Below are 24,901 nucleotides of genomic sequence, written 5' to 3' on the forward strand. Positions count from 1 at the left end.
ATTACTACAGAAACTAGTGTGTCAAGGTTATTCCATCAAACGCCTCCCCTCCAAGTTTCTTAAGTTTTAATATGAGTATAATTCTCCTGTAAGTAAATATGGACAGAGCGTCCACACATCGGCTTCATGATTTTGTCCATTACCGTTTAACCAGGGGCTAGAGACTGTATTTCCGCCATGCTGACGCATAGATTCACTTGCATGGAAAATGGGAGTTTGTTATGGGGGAAGTACGCGCAACAGTACTGTCCTAAAAAAGAATCAACGAAGCGCGATAGCGCGGGTTCGTCTTTTTGGAAAATACTTCTTCGAGTGCTTTCTCCGTTTTAAACGAGTCACCAACAATATTCATGTACCCGAGTGACTTTCTACACTACTGAAACGATAGATGGAGTAAACGTTTAACATAAATTGTTCTATTTTATGCGGTGTGGTATTCCTCACACAGTAATGCTGATTTTGGTGTCTCTTTACACTAAGTTCTCTATCGTATTGTACTTTCCAGAATAAGAATGGACACTGTCTGTAGTTTCCTTAAAAAGAAACTACAGTTTCACAATAGGGACAATAGAACATGTCTTAGGTCCTTCCAGCATCATTGACAACTGTTTCCCTCTGAAGTCCGTACTTTAAAAATTTTCTCAGTTCAGCAGTGGTTTGTGTTAAACGTGTTTTGGGGATTTGACCTTGAGATTATTGTGATTGACGGTATATGAATATCTTCTTTGACGCATAGATTCGCGCCGTGTCAAAGAATTCTTCACTCATATGACGACGGATGATTTATGGGTGGGGGAACCGAAGTGCCCATAGAGTAAGCTATCAGCCTGCGCCAGGTACCAGACAAATATCTTGATACAATTTATTTGATGTTTGATTTTATCATTATCGCATCTAAAATCATTTACTCTTTCCTGCTTTAAACATACCGTAAAGTCATAATCATTCATTCATCGAAGCGTCTTTGTTTAGCATACCAGCGCGGCGACCCAGAAACCTCTCGCCAATGCGGTCGCTGTGAGTTCAGCTCATGCTGGCTTCTTCTGTGATCGTACGTGGGAAGGCCTTTCAGCAACCTGCGGATGGTCGGGGGTTTCCCCTGGCTTTTATCCGATTTCCTCCCACCATAATGCTGGTATCGATGAAATATTCTTGAATAGGGCGCAAAACACCAATCATATCAATAAATCACTCATTCCTTTATTCTTGACTTGGTTACAGCGAGCCAGCATTTTAACCACTAAGCGAGCTAAATATACCATGAAGACATTTGACAGAAAAAAATACCCTTCGATTTTTCTATCCATGCGGAAGAGGGCATTGATTGATATAAGAAAAACAGGACATCTGGTTTTGAGTTTTTATTTGATCTATTTTTCCACTTTCGTATTACAATATAACCATATCCATCCCCTAAAACGTCACATGTAATAGACATCCGCTTTTGATAACAAACATCCGACATCACACATGAAGAGACACTACAATATTCACCATGCATCGTCAACATAACAAAACTTAATTTAATTAAAAGGAAAAATAATAGAATTAGGAGTAAAAAAAAATCATACTTAAAACCAAGTCATTTCTCATCAACAAAATCCATTTATAGAACGTGAAAATATATACTTTCGTAATACAAAAAAAAAATCACACAACTTCAAACTGCGATGAAGTGAGAAACTTAAGTAAAAACACTTTTCTTTTCATAGGAGAAGTAAAACAATAGAAGTAAAAGTAAAGAATGAGGGAACTATGAGACAATGCTTTATTTCCCCCGTAACATCATGCACCTACACAAAATTACGACGGCACGTGCATTCTAGAAACGTTTACATTTATACAATAAATTTGAACAAATTTGCGAAATTAAAAATATGAACATCACATAGATGATCTGGTCACTGGTCAAACTTTCTTGCTAATCTTATATGTTTGATGTAGTTCCTCGTCGTCCTTGCTCCAAGCAGATCTGGATAAGATTCCATGCCTTGAGACTTGTCCATCGACCTCTGCCAAGTGCAAGGTCAGGCGTTTCTTTAGCCAATCGTTTAACGTGTATCAACAAGAGCCGTATGGTCGACAAGGCATTTAAGCAGCAACTGGATTGGTCAGTGGTCACTAAATAAATGTAAGGCCTTCATGCACCCATATTTCTAGGAAGTCAAACATGTAGTTTAAACAGATTGAACCAGTAAATATGGGGCACATAATTAAGACAAGAGGGATGGCAACGTAGCGGGTAATCGATCGCCTATTCAATTTTGGAGGCCGTCATATAATGTGCATGCTTAATATATATCGTAACATACTGAAATCAATATAACAAAGTGCAATACCGTATAACTATATTCTGTACCAAATGTTCTACATGTAGGTTAAACCAAAACAAAGTTTTCCCGTCGAGTATAGAAATGCACTGGTTGGTCTTGAAAATATACAACCATACCATAACTGTTTACACGATGATACCTGTACACTGCCACATTTATGTATACATGACACTGCTGATAAGTAATTGTAAACAAAGATCAGTTTTACGTAATACACAAGTAGTGTAACGCGGATAAACGAAGACTAAATGACTCGACATTTCAGAAATTTATTTTGTCATTATCTGGAGAATATCCTGATGACAAAAATACAATCACAAAACACAATCTGCTTATAACACTCATATACAAATTAACGCTGCTTGGCGTCGGTATTTGACCACCACATTACACCTCACCCTTACTACAATTTATTTATTTACTTGATTGGTGTTTTACGCCGTATTCAAAAACAAAAAAAATGTACAAACATGCACATGTACTTTCAGAAGTTTTAGTGAAGATTTTCTTTACACTGGAGGTTATAATGTCTAAGTACTCAGTGAATGCCGCTTGACTTACAATGATCATGCACTATCACGCTGCGTCCGCTCCTGTGTTACACACGTAAATATGCCACAGGCTATATAAGTGCCCTATAAAAGGAACTTCATATACAGCGGAAATTACAGTATCCGGGCAACAGGGTAATCTGCACATCATATGTAATTTGTGAACGTCCAATAAAACAAAACAAAATGGTTTTGGACTTACGAGGTCATGAAGAAGAGTTTTATATTTAATCCCACGTTATTTAGACAATGTTTTCACCATCAGGAGCCTATTTTGCGAAGCAGTGGCAAATTGCGCCTGGAGCATTTTCCATGGCAACATCTAGTTAAGAGATACCTTCCCATGGTAAAAGCGCTTGGCGTTGTATTGCGACAGCGTTGTAAAACGGCAGTAAAGCGGGCTGGCGCGAGTAAAACTTCAAATCGTAAGCGGACAAACCGTAACCAGGTCAACTGGATAGAGTACAGTGAAATCCAGAGCCAGGTTTAGAAAAAAATCTCAAAGAAGTCATTTAACCGTCACTTAATCAATTTTTAACTCATTCGTGAAGTTTTAATCGCAAAATGTTCTTTGGAACAAAGTGTCGCTTTTACACACTCTTCAAGATTTCGCCCCAAAAGTGATGTCTATACACCGACAGATTGTATTTGCGCAGAATTTTTTTTTTACACTAACCTTTTACACAAATATGGCCCCAAGAGAAAAATTCCACAATGCAATTTCTGAGGTGACTCAAAATTTAATATCTCGTCACAGGGCTTAGTTTTTGGTACTGGAAGGTGAAATTTAGAAACATTAGTTCTGAGGTAATAATTGTAAGGTTGTGAAAATTTCAGCTTCTAAGGTCCAAAAACCTTTTCTCTTTAAAGTCAGAATTGATGTTATAGAATCAACTGTTGAATCCTCCAACGTTTACACAATATACAGACCACGATACAGCTTTACCATTCATTCAAAATTAAGTAAAACTCTCAATATAATTAGCACGTGTGCAGTAAAACAACTATATTTCTATTATAACAATGATTGGAATTTATACAGATGATAAAATCAGCAGTTAGATCAGTCTGTCAGAGGGCTATAGTTACGTCTACGTCAGTCTACGTCTCTGTTTCACAAAGATGCAGCCGAGTTGTGTCCGGCGAATTTGACACGCCGACATATCGTTGCAGTGCACATGTACGTATGTTTAGTTGTCGTGGAAATTACGCCTTGCGCATTTTGCGACTTCTTCGGAGTACGGATCCCCCTGACAACCGTATGTACGATGGAAGATGAGTATACTTTACAATGGAATATGCCAGCACTATTACCTTATATGGCAAGAGTCAACGAAAAGCCTATTGGGCATGAATCAAAAACTGAATATGAACGATGTTTTTTCCCCACCTTTAATACCCTTATTTGGGGGAGGGGCGACTGGACATGCCTGCAATACCCGTACTAAAGATGTTAACTAAGATGGCAGCCTTTGATCGATAGTTATCTCCCTTGAATCACATCACCAGCAATGGCGGTAAAACTGTATGCGTTGTTTCCAGACCTCCTGTTGGTTATTTTGTTACAATTTAGAATCAGACTTTGTTTCGTCTGTCAATCGCATCTCCTAGGGGATTTTCTGACATAGAATCTTACATTAAAAGAGTGACTTTTGCAGAGATGCTTGAAAATGGGCCGTCGTTTTACTGAGCACAAGACAAACACCGCTCGTGGACCGCAGTGATGCACCACTAGCTCACCACTGGCACACTTCTATCCTTTCACTAACCTTTTAGCCGTTGATGCTGTAGAATTGATTTACAGGCATGTGGATACGCTGATCAGACAACTGTAGAATTCCAGTTCTATTCCACAGGTGCACCTGAAGCAGGCTACGAACAAAACTACTTCTGGGCCTATGAGATGCGTTTTTGCTGTACTTGCACTGCAGTCCATTTTACTGCTACATACATGTAACTGCCAAGGGAATGGATACCTGGGCCCGTATTTTTTATCAAACGTCTTTTTAAAAAATTTGTTTAAATCGACTTTATAAACAACTTCATTTCTCAATTTGTCAAAGCTTTTTCTTATGAATATTAACTCTGGTTTTGTTTTTCATTTCCGGCGACATGATTACATAAGGAACATTTTTACTAAGACGAATACGTACTCCCACTGGCTAGCTCTGCCATCACCTGGGCTTGACACGCTTGTGTGTGGTTCAATACCTGCACAATCATTCACACGTCAGTTGATGGGAACAGAAATAACTCTCCGGGGATGCAAATGACATTGGGAGTGGTCATTCATGCAACTTTCCTGAGCATGTAACCACACATAAAGCCTTAATTAACTACAATGAACAATGGAAAGAAACTATGTACAATTATACAAATATTTGCAGTGATTTTTTTAACAGGAACTACAGTACTTATGCACAATCTAAGTATCTACTCTTCAATTCAGCTTACAGTGGCAATTTGAGGCATACGGAGATAGGCCTACCTGTACAAAAACAAAAATAACTGTATTTGATACCATTAACCATATCAATGCTCATCAACACCACACAGTCCCTCATGCCTGTGTCCAATCACAACTTACAAGTAAATGATTATTGATACACGTCCTTAACTAACTGAAATCGTTTTCCACATGGTTGATTTTCAAGGAACAGGCACCAGTGCTGGTTCACCCACCTCTTTTAGGACAGCAGGTATCTTGGCTGACTTACATATTATTTGTTCTATTTTCATGAGGATAAAAGCACGCCTAAAACTTATCATTAACAATCCTGTATACATACTGTATACTTACATTAAGGTGTAATTTGTACACATATTAATGTATACAAAGAGCTCATCAATGCTGAAGAAGGGGTAGGACGAACTGTATATATAATTATGTATATATATATATGTATATAGATATATGTCTGTTTTATACATTTTATATTATCTGGAAAAATTTACAACGTGAAGAGACATATTTGGCTCTCTTAGATCTATTGACAGACTGATGATTTGTAAAATGAGTTAGTTCAATAATTTAAACAGAGTTTGTCCCTGCCCCCTTGTGGGAGGGAACACACGGGGGTGGTGGGGGGTGGTTGGGGGGTAGGGGGGGGTAGGTGGGTGGGTGGTTAGGAGGACATTTTCCGTAAGAGACAAGTTGAAATCAGATTGTCACCTGGGAGAAACCGGTGTTGTTATTTTCACTAAGTCGCAGGCTTGTGGAGATATTTCACCTGATCTGAGCCTACTTCAATCAGTGCAATTTAATATTTTTTTTTTAAAAAAAAAGAAAAAAGGAAAGAAAAGAAAACAGGAGTTAGACTACAGTTCATCTCGTAAAATTGTGTAACGATTTCTCGATGGAGCAAGCTTTCTAAAGGTAGACTCTGGTGGAGATGTAGGCTGTTTGGGCTTGACATCAGCACTGCCATCAGATTTGTCATGTGGTATGTGGCCTGTTGGCTGCGAGTCCTGGCCCTGTGGAAAACAGACAAAAAAAAACCACCAATCAATCAACAATTCATTTCACAGTAAATGAACTAAAATTTCGTCCATGATTAACTTGCACATTCTGAATGATTCTGAGAAATACAAGTATTTAAATCAAAACTAATATTTCATGACATTTATTTTCTTCCAAAAATTGACTTTTGGGGCAAATTTAAGGTCATGTACTGCACATGGATTTGGATTGTTGTTCGACATCTTACTCGGAAATTTATTTATTGCTACAAGCAGCTTTACATCCTATTTTTCAGGATAGCGTCCTTCTTCCTGTTGATCATGGGGTGCAATCTGTCATGCTTTTTTTTCTTGTTCACTTATAACATGGTAGCTGCTTTATTGGGCGGAGGAAACTCAGGTGGCTGGAGTAATTTAAACTGTTCTTGTACGTGTACAATAAACTTTTTTTAAAAACTCTTTGAAAAACAGGAAAACCACACAAGTATCAAGATCTGATAAAATAATAAGGTGGATTTTTTTTTTAGTGTCAGCTTACCCACGGAACACAAAATAAAACTAATGTCGCTTAAGCCACCAACTTTGGGAAGTTGACTGTTCTTAGGCAAGAAGTTTCCAGCAACATCCATGTAAGGCCACATAAATGTAAACCACAGGTACGTTTTGAATGACTTTAATAATTCCACATCTTTGTGCGAATGTTCAAAGGCTGACCCTCACAACATTTACCTGATCAGCAGGAGGCTCCGTTGGGTCAGGTCCATGGTGGAACTCGCGGTGAAGTTTGCCCGAATGTAAATCTGCGATGAACTGTTTTAATACGCCGGGCTTACTGAAAACATAAATGTAAATGATTTTAGGCTCCCAGCAGAGATAACCAGAGGCAGATTGTACGCAGTTCAGTAACAGGATTTGTATGTTTCCTTGCTACAAGTTTGTTCCCTTAGGCCGGGCACCAAGCAGGAATTTATTACGATTCTCATTTTTTAGAAAGACATCAAACCCTGGATTGTCTGTATATCTTTTTTTTATATTTGATTAAATTGAAAAACTATGAGTGTCTAATGGCAGTATAAAGGTTGATGAACTTGTCAGAATCTGGAATGGAACATTAACACTGCTAACTGTTCGTTTCTTACTCTGGTTAATGTTTTACGCCGTACTCAATAATATTTTGCTTATACGACGGCAGCCAGCATTATTGTGGGAGGAAACCGGGCATAGTCCTGGGGAAACCCAAGATCATACGCAGGTTGCTGGGAGGCCTTCCCACGTACGACTGGAGAGGTAGCTAGCATGAGCTGGACTTGAACTCACAGCAACCACATTAGTGAGAGGCTCTTTGGTCATACACTGCTCACTGTGATAATACAATCTGCTTCCTTGACAGCCACTATCAGAGGGCAGTTTGTTCAAAAGTATGTTAAAGTTTATAGCCAAGACTTAAATGTTAATACCAGTTCCATCCCAATATAAAGTAAACATCACTATAATACAGATGAAAATCAATACCAGGCTTAAGCTCTAATACGCTTTCAAACAAATTAGCCCCGGGACCTGTCTTACTACTGTAGCTGTCACAACCTACGTCTGATGTAACACCTATGGCCATACTTAATGAAGAGATACGTCACTGTAGTAAATGCAACTGATGTAACATTGCGACTACTTTGTAAGACAGGACCCTGAGGACCATCTAGTGCCTAAACTAGTGATAACTTACCCCATATCCTGTCGGATATCCCCCGGGAAAATGTACATGTGACGGAAACTGTCAATGGCCAGGATAGGTAGATCTTTGGGGGACTTGCCCAGGTGATGGAGTGGATGAGTAAATTTGAGTCCGTCAGCAGTCAAGAAATTAATATTTGCTGCAAGGCAAAAAAAAAAAATAATAGTTAAGTTAATGAACAATCATATTTCACATGGATACAGTGATAATAGAACTTCTATATGGCCTTTTTTTTTTCCCTCAAAAATTTGCTGAGAGACATTATCTTTGTTAATGTCAGTTAAAATAGTGACATATATCCAGTGTTTCTTATATACTTCAAACAGAGTTCTATATTTTTGTTTTCTGTTCTAACTCTGATTTGATTCATAAAATAATAATACTATGAAATAATTGAATATTAAAACTACTTTTTGTGCTTAAAACATGTATATGTAACCTTCATGAGATTTGTATTGTTTACAAAGGGTAGCATATACATACACACACATATATATATATATATATATATATATATATATATATATATATATATATATATATGTACACATACACACAGGTTGTATATACGGTTAGTCCAAGAATCATTAAGCCCACCTGGGCAAAGTGAATATGTGCCTATCAAAATCATGAGTTTTCTGTATTTATTCCTGGGCAATGACTGGATTTACCTTTTTCAGGAAGAAGTTGCCTAGCAACCTCCAGCTGGAATTGATCAATAATATCTTTCTCATCTGGATTATAGAACAGGATTAAGAATGGTAATCCTTCCTCTGTTAATTCCTGCAACACAAACACAATGGATTATAGAACTGGATTAAGAATGGTAATCCTTCCTGTTAATTCCTGCAACACAAACACAATGGATTATAGAACTGGATTAACAATGGTAATCCTTCCTCTGTTAATTCCTGCAACACAAACACAATGGATTGTAGAACAGGATTAAGAGTGGTAATCCTTCCTGTTAATTCATGCAATACAAACACAATGGATTATAGAACAGGATTAAGAATGGTTATCCTTTGTCTATTAGCTCATGTAAAATAAAGAACATTCAATTAGATTTTAGATGTTTACCAGGTGTAAAATCGCAGAAGTCTAATGGTGATAGCCTAATTAATATACAAGGACACTAATGGTCATGTGTAGGTTATTTCTTTTCTTGTGCTGTCCAGTTTCCAATTTTTGAGCATATTTATATTTCTTAATAACCTTTCTATTTTATGCACATTTTCTGTCAAATGTCAGGAATATTCTGAAATGATGCTGCCGTCATCAATGAACATACTGGGAATGTGGGAGCAGTTTAGTGGCCCCCAATTGGGCTCTGCACCCATCAAAGTCATTTTAACAGCTACTTGATTCCTCGACTTTCAGCTAGGGCCATATCAAAAAATGTAGTTTAAAGCCAAGTTTTATGAACCAAGAAGAAAGCCAAGAATCTTTTTTGCACTTTCATATATTAGGCCACATATTATACTAAACTCCATATTCAAAAATAAAAACCAAGCATTTCATGTCTCTTTTAAATACCTTAATTCTGTATCATGGACAACAGGTTAATATGCATATATCAAAAACCTTTGAAGTGGCAAATGTACATGGTGTAATTCTTCAACTTTTTTTGCATTTGTGCAAGGTGTTGATTCAAGCATATTCTGAAGGCCTTTTTCTGTGTACACTGATAAAATTATTCTTTTTGTGAAGACCTCACACTAGCCAATCAAACCACTGTTGTTTTGTTTCCAAAATCAAATTATTAGTAAGTGAAAATTGCACTGAAAAATGCTCTTCCATATGCGAAAAGGTTGAGGAATTAGGGTATGTATACATATACATGTACCTGTACACTAATATTGAAACGGTATAATATACAGAAGTCCCAATCAGTGTATAACTACACGTGTTTATTAAGGGAGTGTATCCTAGTCTCACAGATGTGATCCATAACTAACAACTGTCATGAGTGAGTGAGTGAGTGAGTGAGTGCTTCGGGTTTAGTGTCGTACTTAGCAATTTTTTATTCATATGACGACAAAGGAATCCTTAGAGTGCATGTGATGTACCTCCTTGTTGCAGGACGGATTTGACCCTGGATCTACCGCTCCCAAGGCGTGCCATGAGTGAGGCATGGTGTATAACACTGTTATGCATGAGCGTATAAACTCCTTTGTAGTGTACATGTATACCTGTTTTCACAGCTCTTGTTAGAGAAACTGGACAATATGCAAAATGAAGCACTCGCAGTCAACAACAGCTTCCTCCATTACTGCTTATTAAAGCCAGTTATACATATAAATTTTAAAATTAGTCCATGGTTGCGTAGTTTTTCCGTAATACCAAAAAGATCACAGGTTACACAAAAAACATTAATAAACGTTAAAATTCAAAAATCTGATCAGAGATCAGATAGATTCTTACCTCAGCATTTTCAAATGTGATTTCTCTAACCAGAGGTACACACTTGTCTGTCATCCACTGGTTGAGGTAGTCATAGTTGGTCAGCTGACCCAGGAATACAGTGTCTTGTCGCCGGGTCTGCAAAGGGAGACAACTCATGAAAGGGGAGACAAGCAAGATATCCGTGAGACCATTTTATGTATCACATGGTTCAAAATTATTTATTCATTTATTTATTTGATTGGTGTTTTACGCCGTACTCAAGAATATTTCACTTATGCGACGGTGGCCAGCATTATGGTGGGTGAAAACCCGGCAGCGCCCGGGGGAAACACCCACGGCCATCCGAAGGATGCTGGCAAACCTTCCCACATACGGCCGGAGATGAAGCCCTCATGAGCTGGACTTGAACTCACAGCGACCGCATTGGTGAGAGGCTCCTGGGTCATTCTGCTGTGCTAGTGCACTGACCAACAGACCCACGCAGGCCCCAGTTCAAAATTAGGCGTAAAAAACAGACATTCGTTCACCAGCCATCAACCATAATGGACGTTTCAAGTCAAAAATCGCAAGGCCGATCCCAAAAACAATGCAACACAAACCACCAAGGAATGAAGAAAGTATTTACATGTAAAATTCAATCTTAAGATATATCAATGCAAAGAGAAGCAGCCAACATTTTTCAATGATGATGAGAAGAAACAAGGGATGTTCTAGGCAAATTAATGAAATCAGCATCCAAATTGTGTACCATGCTGGTTTGTAAGTAGTTGCGCTTTGACTCCAACAGTTAATATGTCCAAAATGGTAATCCATTAAATTCAACACAAGGAATACACAGCTTTACAAATGATGACATCTCAATATTGTTCCCATCTCTAAAAAAGTTCTCACAACACAATTAATTTCTACAATGTAGAAAACTTACATTTGGTGCCCTAAATACAACGTTGTCACTTCCACCCGTTCTCTCAGACTCTGAGACTGGCCTGTACAAAACACAAAAACACAGCACATAAATGTGTTGCTCAGACAATGGCCTGTCAACATGGTGTAAGCCACTGAGTGACAGTGTGTAAGCCACTGAGTGACAGTGTGTAAGCCACTGAGTGACACCGTAAGCCACTGACAGTGTGTAAGCCACTGAGTGACAGTGTGTAAGCCACTCAGTGACAGTGTGTAAGCCACTCAGTGACAGTGTTTAAGCCATTGAGTGACAGTGTGTAAGCCACTGAGTGACACTGTAAACCACTGAGTGACACTGTAAGCCACTGAGTGAGTGTGTAAGCCACTGAGTGACACTGTAAGCCACTGGGTGACACAAAAAGCAACTGAGTGACACTGTAAACCACTCGGTGACACTGTAAGCCACTGGGTAACACTGTAAGCCACTGGGTAACACTGTAAGCCACTGGGTAACACTGTAAGCCACTGGGTAACACTGTAAGCCACTGGGTGACACAAAAAACAACTGAGTGACACTGTAAACCACTCGGTGACACTGTAAGCCACTGGGTAACACTGTAAGCCACTGAGTGACTCTGTAAGCCACTGGGTGACACTGTAAGAAACTGAGTGACAGTGTAAGCCTCTGAGTGACACTGTAAGCCACTGGGTGACAATTTAAGCCACTCAGTGACACTGTAAGCCACTGAGTGACAGTGTAAGCCACTGAGTGACACTGTAAGCCACTGGGTGACACTGTAAGCCACTGAGTGACAGTGTAAGCCACTGAGTGACAGTATGTAAGCCACTGAGCGACACTGTAAGCCACTGAGTGACACTGTAAGCCACTGGGTGACAATTTAAGCCACTGGGTGACAATTTAAGCCATTGGGTGACACTGTAAGCCACTGGTTGACACTGTAAGCCACTGAGTGACACTGTAAGCCACTGAGTGACACTGTAAGCCACTGGGTAACACTGTAAGCCATTTGGTGACAGTGTAAGCCACTGGGTGACTATTTAAGCCACTGGGTGACACTGTAAGCCATTCGGTGACAATGTAAGCCATTCAGTGACACTGTAAGCCACTCAGTGATACTGTAAACCACTCGACGACACTGTAAACCACTGGGTGACACTGTAAGGCTGACTGGTGGATTGTATAAAGACAATGTGAAAAAGTACACTGTTTAGCACACTTTATAACATAATTGAAAAGTCCAAACAAACACTGACTGCTTTCATACTCCTTACAGTGCATGCACCACTCTACACCTTTATACATCACTGCTGTCAATAGACAAGCTCGGAGCTTTCGAGCCTTTGACACACACATAGGCTTGTTTAAGCTTAGCCTCATCACTTTTGTCCTCCCACGGGACTCTTTAATTAGCATTTATCAACAAAATTGTTTCAGGTTTTGGTTAGAATAATCATACATATACTCTATATAAAGGCAATGCATGGGTATAAATAAATATTATTAGAGCCAAAGGTGGAGATGGATTGTTTGTGTTATCTGACATCACTTCCTGCCTCATCACATGTGACCCAAGTGACCTCGGCGTTGTTCGAGATTTCAAGAAGCTTGATCAGCAGGAGCCAACACCAGATGCCTCTGTCAAGAATGGACATGAACTATTACGATTGGTATTCTTAATTAGATACCAAGCCAAGATGTCCTCGTATTTGGGCAAACATACATTACACAATACAGAATTCAACACCAAGTGCATTCTGACTAGGCTATAAAACCTCCACAACTGTCCAAGGCTGGTATGCCTGGAAATGTGTGTCCGTTTCTGACGTAGGCCTACATGCATAAAGTATGTCACACCACATATCAAGGCCGATATTATGGGCTCATAAATATCGTGAAATAAGTAGCTGTGTATACATGTCAAACTGTGCCCAACCGATTTTCTTTAAGAAAGGTTTGTATCGAGTCGTATCACTGTTGCCGTTGTTTCTCCAGAATTATTTCTGGCGCCTGCTCATATAGTCTTTTACTGCTCACCGGTTTACACAATGATGTTGAAAATAAACTTAGTTTTCTCAGATAGTCTTTGTGTAAGTTGTAAATGCCACTAGTTGTTATGAATGACAAATAATTAGTTTCCAAATTTCGAGAACCACACGTCTTGACAACATGTCATGCATATCCAACGAGATATTCTATTGGCCGACATTCAGTTGAACACAGCTAATCAATACATATGTTACAAATTTGATGTACCCACATGTTACAAGCGAAAATTCCGGAAACGTCTGTTTTCTGCAATTTTGTACTTTAAACAGGTCTACCAATGTGTGCAGAGTTTGAATGACATACACATTAGTGAAAAACATCCGTCCAATCACACAAAAAGTTAAATCTTTTTGAAACCCGTCAGTGTCTCTCCCTCTCTTGCCAAGCTGGTGAGGCTCACTGAGGGGTGACGGAGATGTGAATTACTGTCATTGATGGACTACCGGAAATTCCCTACTTCCCACAGAGAAGGTACGACTTAAGACAACAGCCCGTACAAGGCACCATGGTATAAATTTTCTAAAAATGTGTTATTAAAATTATTGAGAACGTCCCATAGCAACAGTCCATTACATCTTGCATCTCTTTAACTAAATGGTTCATTCTGAAAGAAAGAATGTCAAACAATCTGACTGCATGACTGACAGACTGACCAACTTGTCACAGAGCGTGCAACCGGTAAAAAGTCTCTTGTCTTCGAGAGAGGACACATTACACAAGCCAGTCATCAGCATTTCTTCACTCACCCAAAGGCTGCATGAAACTCACAGTCATCTCTCAGAGAACTGGCCACCTTTTTGAAAGTTTTGTACTCCTCTGATTCTTTTGATGCAAAATAACCAATCACATGTCTTTTCTTTGTCTGTAGGGAATGAAAAAAACAGAACAAACTGAATTCCCACCTTTAACATTAAATATGTGTACCAAAAACTATAAGTTAGCTATATGTGATACTAAAATGTTCTCCCGTTTTCTGAATTCAGAGTTTTGGGACAATTATATCAAAATACAAATTTATGGTATTTAGTATGAACTTGGATAAAGGTATTCAGCTTCAATTTTAACTATAGGTACCAGTAATGCAATTGACCATTTATCTGGGTAAAGGTTTTCAACATAAATTTATGCAATGGTGTTCAGCATAACATTCTCCACTGGTGTTCAGTATCACTTCGAGTAAGGGTGTTCAGCATTAATTTTGGCCATGATATTCAGCATAAATTGAGAAGTGGCGTTCTCCATCAATTTGTGTATTAAACTGCGTGTGTATTAAATTGCATGAATTTAGGTTATGATGTTAAAAACATTTGTGTAATGGTCTTCTGCATGAATTTAGGTCATAATGCTAAAAACATTTGTGTAATGGTGTTTTGCATGAATTTAGGTCATAATGCTGAAAACATTTGTGTAATGGTCTTCTGCATGAATTTAGGTCATGATGTTGAAAACATTTGTGTTATGGTATTCTGCATAAATTTAGGTCATGATGCTGAAAACATTTGTGTAATGGTCTTCTGCATGAATTTAGGTCATGATGTTGAAAACATTTGTGTTATGGTATTCTGCATAAATTTAGGTCATGATGCTGAAAACATTTGTGTAATGGTCTTCTGCATGAATTAAGGTCATAATGCTGAAAACATTTGTGTAATGGTCTTCTGCATGAATTTAGGTCACGATGTTGAAAACATCTATGTTATGGTATTCTGCATGAATTTAGGCCATGATGCTGAAAACATTTGTGTAATTGTGCTCTGCATGAATTTAGGTCATGGTGCTGAAAACATTTGTGTAATGGTCTTCTACATGAATTTAGGTCATGATGCTGAAAACATTTGTGTAATGGTGTTCTGCATGAATTTAGGTCATGATACTGAAAACATTTATGTAATGGTGTTCAGCATGAATGTAGATAATGTCATTTTCAGCACAGCATTGGGGCTAAATTTGTTACAATAATAATACTAAGTTTATTTTAATACAGAGGGTATATACACTCAATCAACACCAGAAGTTGATCTTCAACGAGGCACTCTACCTCATACATTCATACAACCTTTTACCCTGTAGGTACCTGTTAATTTACATATTCATTTATTTCAGTTTTATGCCTCATTCGAGAACATTTTACTTATACGATGAACGCCAGATTTATTTATTTATTTATTCGATTGATATTTTACGCAGTACACAAGAATATTTCATTTATACAATGACGGCCACATTTATGATGAGAGAAAACCATGTGGAGCCCAGGGGCAACCCCAAGACCATGCTGTCATTATACGAACTATACTCAAGTAACTATAAAAAGATTTTAAAAAATTGTCCTTTGGGTAGTGTTGTTTAGGAAATCATGGACTCACATCAAGGTCATCCAGTTCCTCCAATGTTCTATGCTCCTGTACGGGATCAGTTATCTGATCACGAATAAAAGCAGCAATGGAATCGGCTGATCTTTGGCCACGGAATTCTCGCTTCACAATCTCCCCATTACGGAATAACTTCAGTGTGGGGTATTTACTGATATGATAACCGGCTGAGATGCTCGCTGAAGACAAAGAGAGAGAGCGAGAGAGACAACATCAATGACTGAAAGGTGCAATTCATTTATATCTTAGATACAAGTTTTACAACGTACAGATCAACAAATATGCTCACACAATAAAGATGAGCTCACATTAAATATGATCACACAATACCTGATGATCACACAATAAATATAATCACACAATACCTGATGATCAAACAATACATATGATCACACAATAAAGATGAGCTCACATTAAATATGATCACACAATACCTGATGATCAAACAATAAATATGATCACGCAATGAAGAGGATCACATAATAAAGACTGCCTGAAAATTTAGCACTTCAATACATTTAATTCTCAAATATGACTGTTTATGGTAGTATTACTCAGATTGTCTTGGCTTCACTGGCAACGTTTACCATATACTTACTCTCCTGGTCACAGTCAACTTTTCCAAAAGCAATTTTTCCATGTATCTGTTAAAAGCAGAAAGAAATGCCAGTTGTGAAAGAAAAGTCTTAACGAATCATCATAAATAATCATTTCACTAAACATAAAATAACATGGATCACATTTTGAGACTAAAACCATTTAGTATCAATTCTTTCTTACCAGTAAGAAAAGCAAATATTAAACAGCTCAAAACCATCATTTACATGCACTTCGTACAGAAATAACTACTGAACCTGACAATTTTTATCACTGAAATAACTGAGTAAATGATGAAATTCACACCAAGATTGTAGTATTTGTACTGGCATGACCATGGAGCGAGAAAATGTTTGGAATTTACAGGTTTGTATAAATAGTCATTGTCTGACATGATTCTTTCTTCGGTTTAATTCTGGGGTACAGTCATAGATGGCTCGTCGGGAGATCTGCACACCTTGCTGTCAGTGACTTGACCCCAGGTTGCATGGGTAGGGGCCATAGCTGCCAAGCAGGGTAATGAAACGAGCCGGGGGGTGGCTAATCACCCTCTTCTGTCATTCTGCTGCCAACTCAGCCCGTGCACAAGTAAACGACAGTAACTGACGGTCAAAACTTTACGTCATTTACCGTAGGTGTGCATATACGGATATGTGAAGATTTGGGGAAACCAGTCCCCAATAAGGACATCTGTGGCTGCCAAGTGGGAAACAGATCACTGGGAATAAGGCCAAATATTAACCTCTGAGTGAGCCAGTGCTTGGAGTTTAACCTCATACTTATTCAACTTTTAAGTCATATGATGACGAAGGAGTCCTTAGAGTGCTTGTAATGTGCCTCCTTGTTGCAGGATGGACTCCTGTCACTCCTTTATCTAGTGCTGCTTCTAGTGCTGCTTCAACAACTGTGATGTTTTAAAGACAACTGTAACATATTACAGACAGCTGCAACAAGTGATGGACAATGACAACACACTAGGAATTAAAGTGTATACTTACAGGGAATTCTGCTTTTATTTTGTTTGATGCTTCGAGGAAAACTGGGGCTAAAATCTGACTAAATCTGCACCTGCAAGGAAAAAGGTTAATTATTTATTTCTTTGATTGGTGTTTTACGCAGTACTCTAGAATATTTCAATTATACGACAGTCTCCAGCATTCGGGTGCAAGAAAGCCGAGCAGAGCCTGGGGTAAAGCCACAATCGTCCACAGGTTGGTGCCAAACTTTCCCACATATGACCGGAGAGGAAGCCAGTGTGAGCTGGATTTGAACTCACAACCGCTGCATTAGTAATGTTTTTGCAATCCATTTTAAGGTAAACAGAATTCATCTCACAGTATTAAATTATTTGCAAACTATACAGAATAAGATGTGTACACAAATATGCAGGCTTTATGTTTGGTGGCCTTTAATCCTTACAACAACAAATGTAACTTCAATCATTAGTGAATTTACAATCAGGAATTCAAAAACTCCACAAAGTTGTAGACAGTAAATTCACAAGTGAATACAACCATGAATGGAACAATTCACATTAATTTTGATGAAGCTAAATGATATTTAAAAAAAAAAAATGTGTAAGAAACAAGATCAGCTTACCAATCGGCATAAAAATTCACAAAAACTACTTCATTTTCTCCTGAAAACAGAAAAAAAGATGAAAAATACAGATGCGTTTACAAGTATGTATAGAAAAGGGAATAAAATGTTACACCAATAGAGACAGTTGGCAGAAAAGAGAACAGAGGTCAATCACGTGAAGACTAGCGAAAAGTGCAAATCACACATCACTGACGTGTGTGCCAAATTGTATGCTTTATAGGACTTGTCGATGTTACTGGTTACTGGGATTAACAAAATTATTATCTGACAAAAAAAAATAAAAAAATACACCTGGGATTGCATTCAGAAAAAAAACATGGTACACTTATCATGACTTCTCTAACACTTCCTCCACACCCCACCCCACCCCCATCCGGCCACTCCCCACCCCACTCTCTACCCTCCACTCTCCAGTATACCCACATACACAGGCTAGACCCCCTTTCCCTCCTCAACCTGTGGGATGACGGGACAACCTGTTGAGAAACCCCCAGAGCTAGGCACAGGTAACTTATGTGAACAGGTAACAGCTGGCTGCGTGATAATCCCGTCCTGGAGTGGAGATCTTAACCTCACTTATCCCCAGGGTTGGGCATCCTTATACAAGCGGCAGCATATTGAAACTGACACATGGATTTACCCTCTCCAGTTAACAATGGTGTCCATCTGCTCACAAAACACTGTACAAAGACAATGGCTGTTCCATAACGTGGGTGGCCACTAGGTGGCTCTGAGGCAGACTTAATTATTACTGTTACCTTTATTATATAATAATAATATTATGTAACATTATTAATATTTTACGTACTAAAGTGAAATAGCCCCAAACTACATTATATAATAAGACTTAGCCCACTTTACCCACGAGTGTTAAATCATATACTGTACCCTAATTCCTCAACCTTTTCGCACATGAAAGATCAACTATTAGTGCAAATTTATGCATATTTTTAATTTGATTTTGGAGACAAAACTACCTTAGTGGGATTAGCGAGTTTCAGGGTTTCACAAAAAGTATAATGTTATCAGTCAACACAGAATAATGCCTTCAGAATATGCTGGAATAAACACCTTGCTAACATTTATTTATTTGATTTGTGTTTTATGCCGCACTCAAGAATATTTCACTTATAGGAAGACGGACAGCATTATGGCGAGTGGAAACCGGACAGCGCCCGGGGGAAACCCACGGCCATCCGCAGGTTGCTACCTTCCCACGTAAGGCTAGCATGTGAAAAAGTTGAGGAATGACAGTACGCATGACAAATTTAACTGGAGCTTTTGTGCTATATTGCAGAAATGTTTTGACAAAGACACTGGTTGTCTAGAAGAAATATGGAAGTCAAGCTTGTCATACTACACGTACGTGTAAAACGTTGTACACTGTACACTTAAAATTAACGTGAAGTAAAACTAATTGTAGATGTATTAATACAGCCAAATATGCTAAAAAGTGTAGTACACATACGTGTAAAACGTAGAGTTGTACACTGTACACTTAATTAACGTGAAGTAAAACTAATTGTAGATGTATTATTACAGCCAAATATGCTAAAAAGTGTAGTCAGCCTATACTTTAACACACAAATGTCATCAAACATTTTATATATTCTATTTATCACTGGTATTTGAAAATTCATGATGACAGTCAGAGAATCTACATTATTTATCATCAAACATGAAATTGGCGAAAACTAATTTTATGTGTAAGGTACACTTGATATTTTAGTACTTTAATATCTTATATTTTATATCAAAGAACAAGTACTGGACATTCCCAATGACTGTCACATTCAATAAAACACATCTGTGAAGTAAAATACATGTAGCACAAATTGTCTCCACTATTAGATGTACATGTACATAAACAGAATACATCTCATTAAAACATGATACAGGTATTGATTTTGTCACCGACACTGTTTGACATCTTGCATGTAAGATTACGAACAATCTTGTACACAAATGGGAAGTTTAACACGATGTTAAAACACCTGCAACAGTCCGACAGTGGAGAATACAGGGGATAATCGTGACGCTTGTTCCACCTAAGTTTTGTTCTGAGACAAAGTGACATGAAAACAGATACTGACAAACAATACAAACTGACAATACTGTAATAAATATTTCACCATGCAAAGCTTAGTTCTGCACATATCCACTCAAGTCCCATTGATACCTATGGCAGAAACAATCAATGAAACCATAAATAGTTAAAGGCAAAAAACCCCCCCACTAAAATGAAGTATGTATCACATGAAAGACCAGTAAAAACTGTCCAGGAAAATAGTTGCAATTATTTTTTTTAAAATCTGTTTAACCTTGTACAATCCATTTGGATAATTTACAGTATGGTGGCCTGTTTTAGTCACAATAGGACCAGTGACGTCACAGAAGGTTTTTGCCACTTAACATTAGACTGCTACATTTCATCATTCAAAAGACATATAGACCTATAAATGCATTCTCCCATTTGACCTAGAAACAAATTATTTCAGGCAAAAAGTATAGATGTGACATAACTGACCCTACTGGGTCACAACAGACCACCATAGATTCTGATTCTTTTACTCAGAAAAATTATTAAAAAAAAAAAAAAAAAAAAACCCAACTATTTCCCTGAGCAGTTTTTAAATGGTCTTTCATCTGATATATACTACATTTTAGAGGGGTCTTTGCCTTTAATTAACCCCCTCTTCTTCTCACACATAACCTCCTGGGGTCACTTTGTGTAAACAATATAATTATCACAAATTTTTGTGATAATCACAAAAATTACTGCCCTAATTCCTCAACCATCACTTTGTTTGAACAATATAATTATCACAAATTTTTGTGATAATCACAAAAATTACTGCCCTAATTCCTCAACCATCAACCATCACTTTGTTTGAACTATATAATTATCACAAATTTTTGTGATAATCACAAAAATTACTGCCCTAATTCCTGAATCATTTCACATATCAAATAGCAACATTCAGTGTAATATGTGCACATTAATACTTTGATTTTGGAAACAACACTACACATGTTGCATTGGCCAATTTCAGGGCTTCGCAAAAAATATCATTTTATTAGCCTACACAGAACAATGTCCTCGCAATATGCTTCAATAAATACTCTGCAAGCACTTGAGCTGGTTGAAGGATCACAGTAATCTGTTTTAAGTCAGATGATATCCAGGTAGTTATAGACCTCTTGGGAAGTGGAAATGACATCTTTCTGACCACTCGGCATACTGGTACAAATACAGTATATCCTAAATGATCATAAATTTCGTCCATGACTAACTTGCCCATTTTTCCTGATTCTGAGAGTTCTATTGATTTTAGAAAGGTGTTTGGAGGTTTGCTTGGCACATGGAACACTATTTAACTGAAAAAAAAATGTTTCAGCACCAAAAATAATATTTTGTGACATTGATTTGGCAATGCACTTTTGTGGGCGAAATTTGTGGTCATTTAGTGTACACAGACACATTCATCAATGATAAGCCATTAAAGGAAAACACAACTAAAGGATTTTGTGTAATATTCAATAGCACCTGGATCCCTCAGCCACTCTTGATTTATACAGAGAGAAGTAAATTTTGGTTCATTAGGAAAAACCTACTCAGAAATTGATATCTCCCAGAAGTTTCCAAGACATGAAAGTTGATTGCTTTTGTTTTACTTGTGATATGCGTTTGTTTGGAATTCTAAGCATCTTGCTTATTTTACATCTGAAAGCCTTTCATGAACGCATAATTTTGATTTCTTTTATTTTTTCTTTCTTTAAAAAGCATGCTGATCTGATAGCTTTGCTTTCCCTAGCCTAAGCCTGTGTGTGATAGCTACAGCTAAACGTTCAGGAATGTTCAACAATGTTATATTAAAACATTATTATTTCATACGCAGAATATTAACTAAATATCAATATGTAAATTGCACAGGTCAATTACATGCTCGTTTAACGAGATCAGACAGCAACCACATCAACTTCACAAATAACAACATGACAAATATTTCATAACATACAATATACAGGAGCACTACTTCATATGAATGCATGTACATCATCTCAATGACACACAGTTATACTTACTAAACACTTGGTTGATGTTTGCTTGAGTCAGCTGTATGACATCTGCTCTGACGGCTGAGAGCAAGTTCAAAATCTGTAACATATGGAAGCTTCTGTAAGAGCATGTTCACTGTAATTATGTATGCTTAACCTCCAACAACTATTTATTTACTGATTTAAACCACCGACCTTTGGCAAGTTACTGACAAGCTTTTCCACACGTGACCAACAGATATGTACACGCTGTTGCCTCATACAAGCCTTGTCACTGTCTTAATGTCCCCAAGGCCTCACAAACAATCACAGCAGGGGGAATGTTAAATTCTCTGTCCACGGACGAGCTGGAACTCATAGCTTGAATGTCCTTGCGACTCACATACAAATATGTGAGACTGACATAAAACCCTGCTCTCCCAAATCATGCATCTTAATACAAGCAAAATGTAACTCAATGAGAAATTCATGGTTAACTTGCAAATACATTTACTTTTAAGCTGCAAAATGCAGCACTATACATGTACAGGTAAGTCACATGTCTCTGTCTCAGTCCATCAGCCAGTCAACCAAATTTTTGTGATATCCAATCCTTTAACCATATTACTGACTGTGAAAAAAGTCAGAGACAATAATTGCTTTAATTCATTTGACTGATATGAATTTAATTAAATTAAGCAGTGAGTAAAAGAACAGAATTGAACAGCAGCAACATAATGCTTTTCTCACAATGACTGACACTGCTTAATTTTCACCCATTTGTATTAAACCCTTAAACTCACTGTGTTATTCAGAGCATAACAAATCTTGTACGATTGAGCGCTCAATACCTGGGGAAAACTACTAACTCGCATATTTGCAAATAATGATCAGGGAAGGCTATATACTAAATAAGCACTGGGAATTTGAAACACTCAATATGAAATAAGACAAGCACGTGTCCAGTTTTATCAAAGCCATCTACTTATCAAATTTAGGCATTTTGACAAATTATCTTTACAAAATGGTTTAAATTACAATATAACTTATTTCAGAATTCTTTGCATTTTTATTATCATCCACACCATAACAAATGGATGGATTATCTCCAAGGTACTGTGTCATTTTTTTTTTTAAAATCCATTCTGTACTACACAATAAAATGACTAATATGCACTAATATTTTAATCCAAAATATACAATATTTTTTATTGCCAATAAGAAAAGCTCAGTTAACAGGGATTTTTTTAAGTCATTATGTACCGGTGTTTTGCCAGAGCTCATACACCAGCCTGCAAATGTCAAGGATCCCTTAGGATGCAGCCTGACTGCCAATTATAGGGCCTATGAGAGATACGAGGTCTAGGAAGTTCTGCATGGGGGCGTTCATGCACATACCGAAAGATGGGGTTTGCAGTAGACAGCCTTCACGCATGAGTGTTGGGCGCATGGAGCATTTTCTAATCCCAACTTCCTGTATATGTGCGAGCGCCCACACGCAGACTTCCCGGGAACTTGTATCTCTCATAGGCCCTATACACTTGGATGTGAATGCCATGTCACTTTGAATGATGGGTATAAACAGGATTCTAACCATAAGTGTGTCAAATAAGTATTCAACAATACAAAGTACAGTATAGCATGTCCATATACGTCTAAGTGAATTATATGTAATATATACATATATATTTGAGTCAAATCGAGCACTGCAAAATTACATGAGAAAAGCCCTCAGTTAAATCTTCGTGTACATGGCAATCAGTTACATCTTGTCTGTAAAATCAAAGGCCTCTAAAGAAACCCTGTCAGCATCAGTACTTGTCCTGCAACCAACGTTTGAAGGATTGCACATAATTGTACAATGTGTTCACTGATTAGTTTCCCTGTCATGCCTGTGAATGAAACGATTCCTTATACGTCGTATAAGTAATGAGATGACTGCATCTTTTCCACAACACACAGAAACTGTACGAGGAAGTAAGCCTACAATAGGCTTCACATTGCTTGCAGCCTGAGACATCAATGGGGACGTCAGCTGCCAAGGTTTTTAGCATGCCAGCACGGCATAATGATCCAGAAGCCTCTCAAAAATGCAGCCGCAGTGATTTCAAGTCCAGCTTCCTCTCTATCTCAACATGGGAAGATCTGCCAGCAACATGCAGATGGTTGTGGTTTTCCCCTGGGCTCTGCCCGGTTTCCTCCAACCATAATGCTGGTCATTGTCCTGTTAGTGAAATATTCTTGAGTATGGCATAAAACACCAATAAATAAATATCTAAATAAATAAATAAAACGTGAATGTTCACAACTCAATATCATCAAATGATTCGTGTCACAACACTGAAGCTTTAATACAACAACTACAGACTGTAAGACAATGCAAAGGGTTAGTTGTAATAAAACTGATGTCAATTCAGCAAACAGTCGGCCTAATTCAGAAGTTTTGCTAGCATATCCTGGTTCATCTGTAAAGCTTATGGTGTCGACTGCAATCGTCCACTTTCAGTAGCCACTGCCGGCAGTTTGACACATTCATACTGAATCGTCCACTCGGTGGCTTTATCCGGCGGCGTGCAAACAAACTACTTACCAAGTAGAGAATATATGACCTTGATCCAATTGTTTTCAGATGCACTGAACCTGCCATTATTTCCGGCGTCCCACCAGCAGCAGGTGAACAAACTGAACTTCAGAAATATTGGAGCGATCAGCGTGGCAGTCTCTCCAGCAGTTGTCGGCGACTCAGGGGTTGCCGCGTGTAGTCTCGCTCTGGCGAGACTTGGAAAATGAAGACAAATTGCAGCATTAAATTATTTTCGACCATCAAAAAGATATTTGCA

General features: G+C 38.0%; 1 protein-coding gene across 1 annotated transcript; it reads right to left on the reverse strand.

Annotated features, from left to right (window-relative positions):
* Positions 1-2,125: 2,125 nt before the first annotated feature.
* LOC135464698 (endoplasmic reticulum resident protein 44-like) lies at positions 2,126-24,786 on the reverse strand. Its single transcript, XM_064742200.1, has 13 exons — positions 24,652-24,786; positions 22,110-22,182; positions 18,021-18,060; positions 17,420-17,489; positions 16,423-16,468; positions 15,819-16,003; positions 14,199-14,314; positions 11,407-11,467; positions 10,500-10,616; positions 8,747-8,858; positions 8,067-8,214; positions 7,073-7,175; positions 2,126-6,358 (listed from the first exon to the last, which is right to left on the reverse strand). The coding sequence occupies exons 1-13, from the start codon at positions 24,706-24,708 to the stop codon at positions 6,203-6,205; spliced, it is 1,284 nt and encodes a 427-aa protein (XP_064598270.1). The 5' UTR covers positions 24,709-24,786; the 3' UTR covers positions 2,126-6,202.
* Positions 24,787-24,901: the final 115 nt, after the last annotated feature.

The sequence above is a fragment of the Liolophura sinensis genome, chromosome 4 (assembly GCF_032854445.1).
Source record: "Liolophura sinensis isolate JHLJ2023 chromosome 4, CUHK_Ljap_v2, whole genome shotgun sequence".
Classification (NCBI taxonomy): Eukaryota; Metazoa; Mollusca; class Polyplacophora; order Chitonida; family Chitonidae; genus Liolophura; species Liolophura sinensis.

Excerpts from the sequence above, each read along its gene's own strand:
- LOC135464698 (XM_064742200.1), bottom strand. The coding sequence starts at position 24,708 with ATGGCAGGTTCAGTGCATCTGAAAACAATTGGATCAAGGTCATATATT. Across the intron at positions 10,617-11,406 it reads TTGTATTTAGGGCACCAAAT|ACCCGGCGACAAGACACTGT; the intron begins GTAAGTTTTCTA and ends CTCCCTTTGCAG. Across the intron at positions 6,359-7,072 it reads CGGAGCCTCCTGCTGATCAG|GGCCAGGACTCGCAGCCAAC; the intron begins GTAAATGTTGTG and ends TGTTTTCCACAG.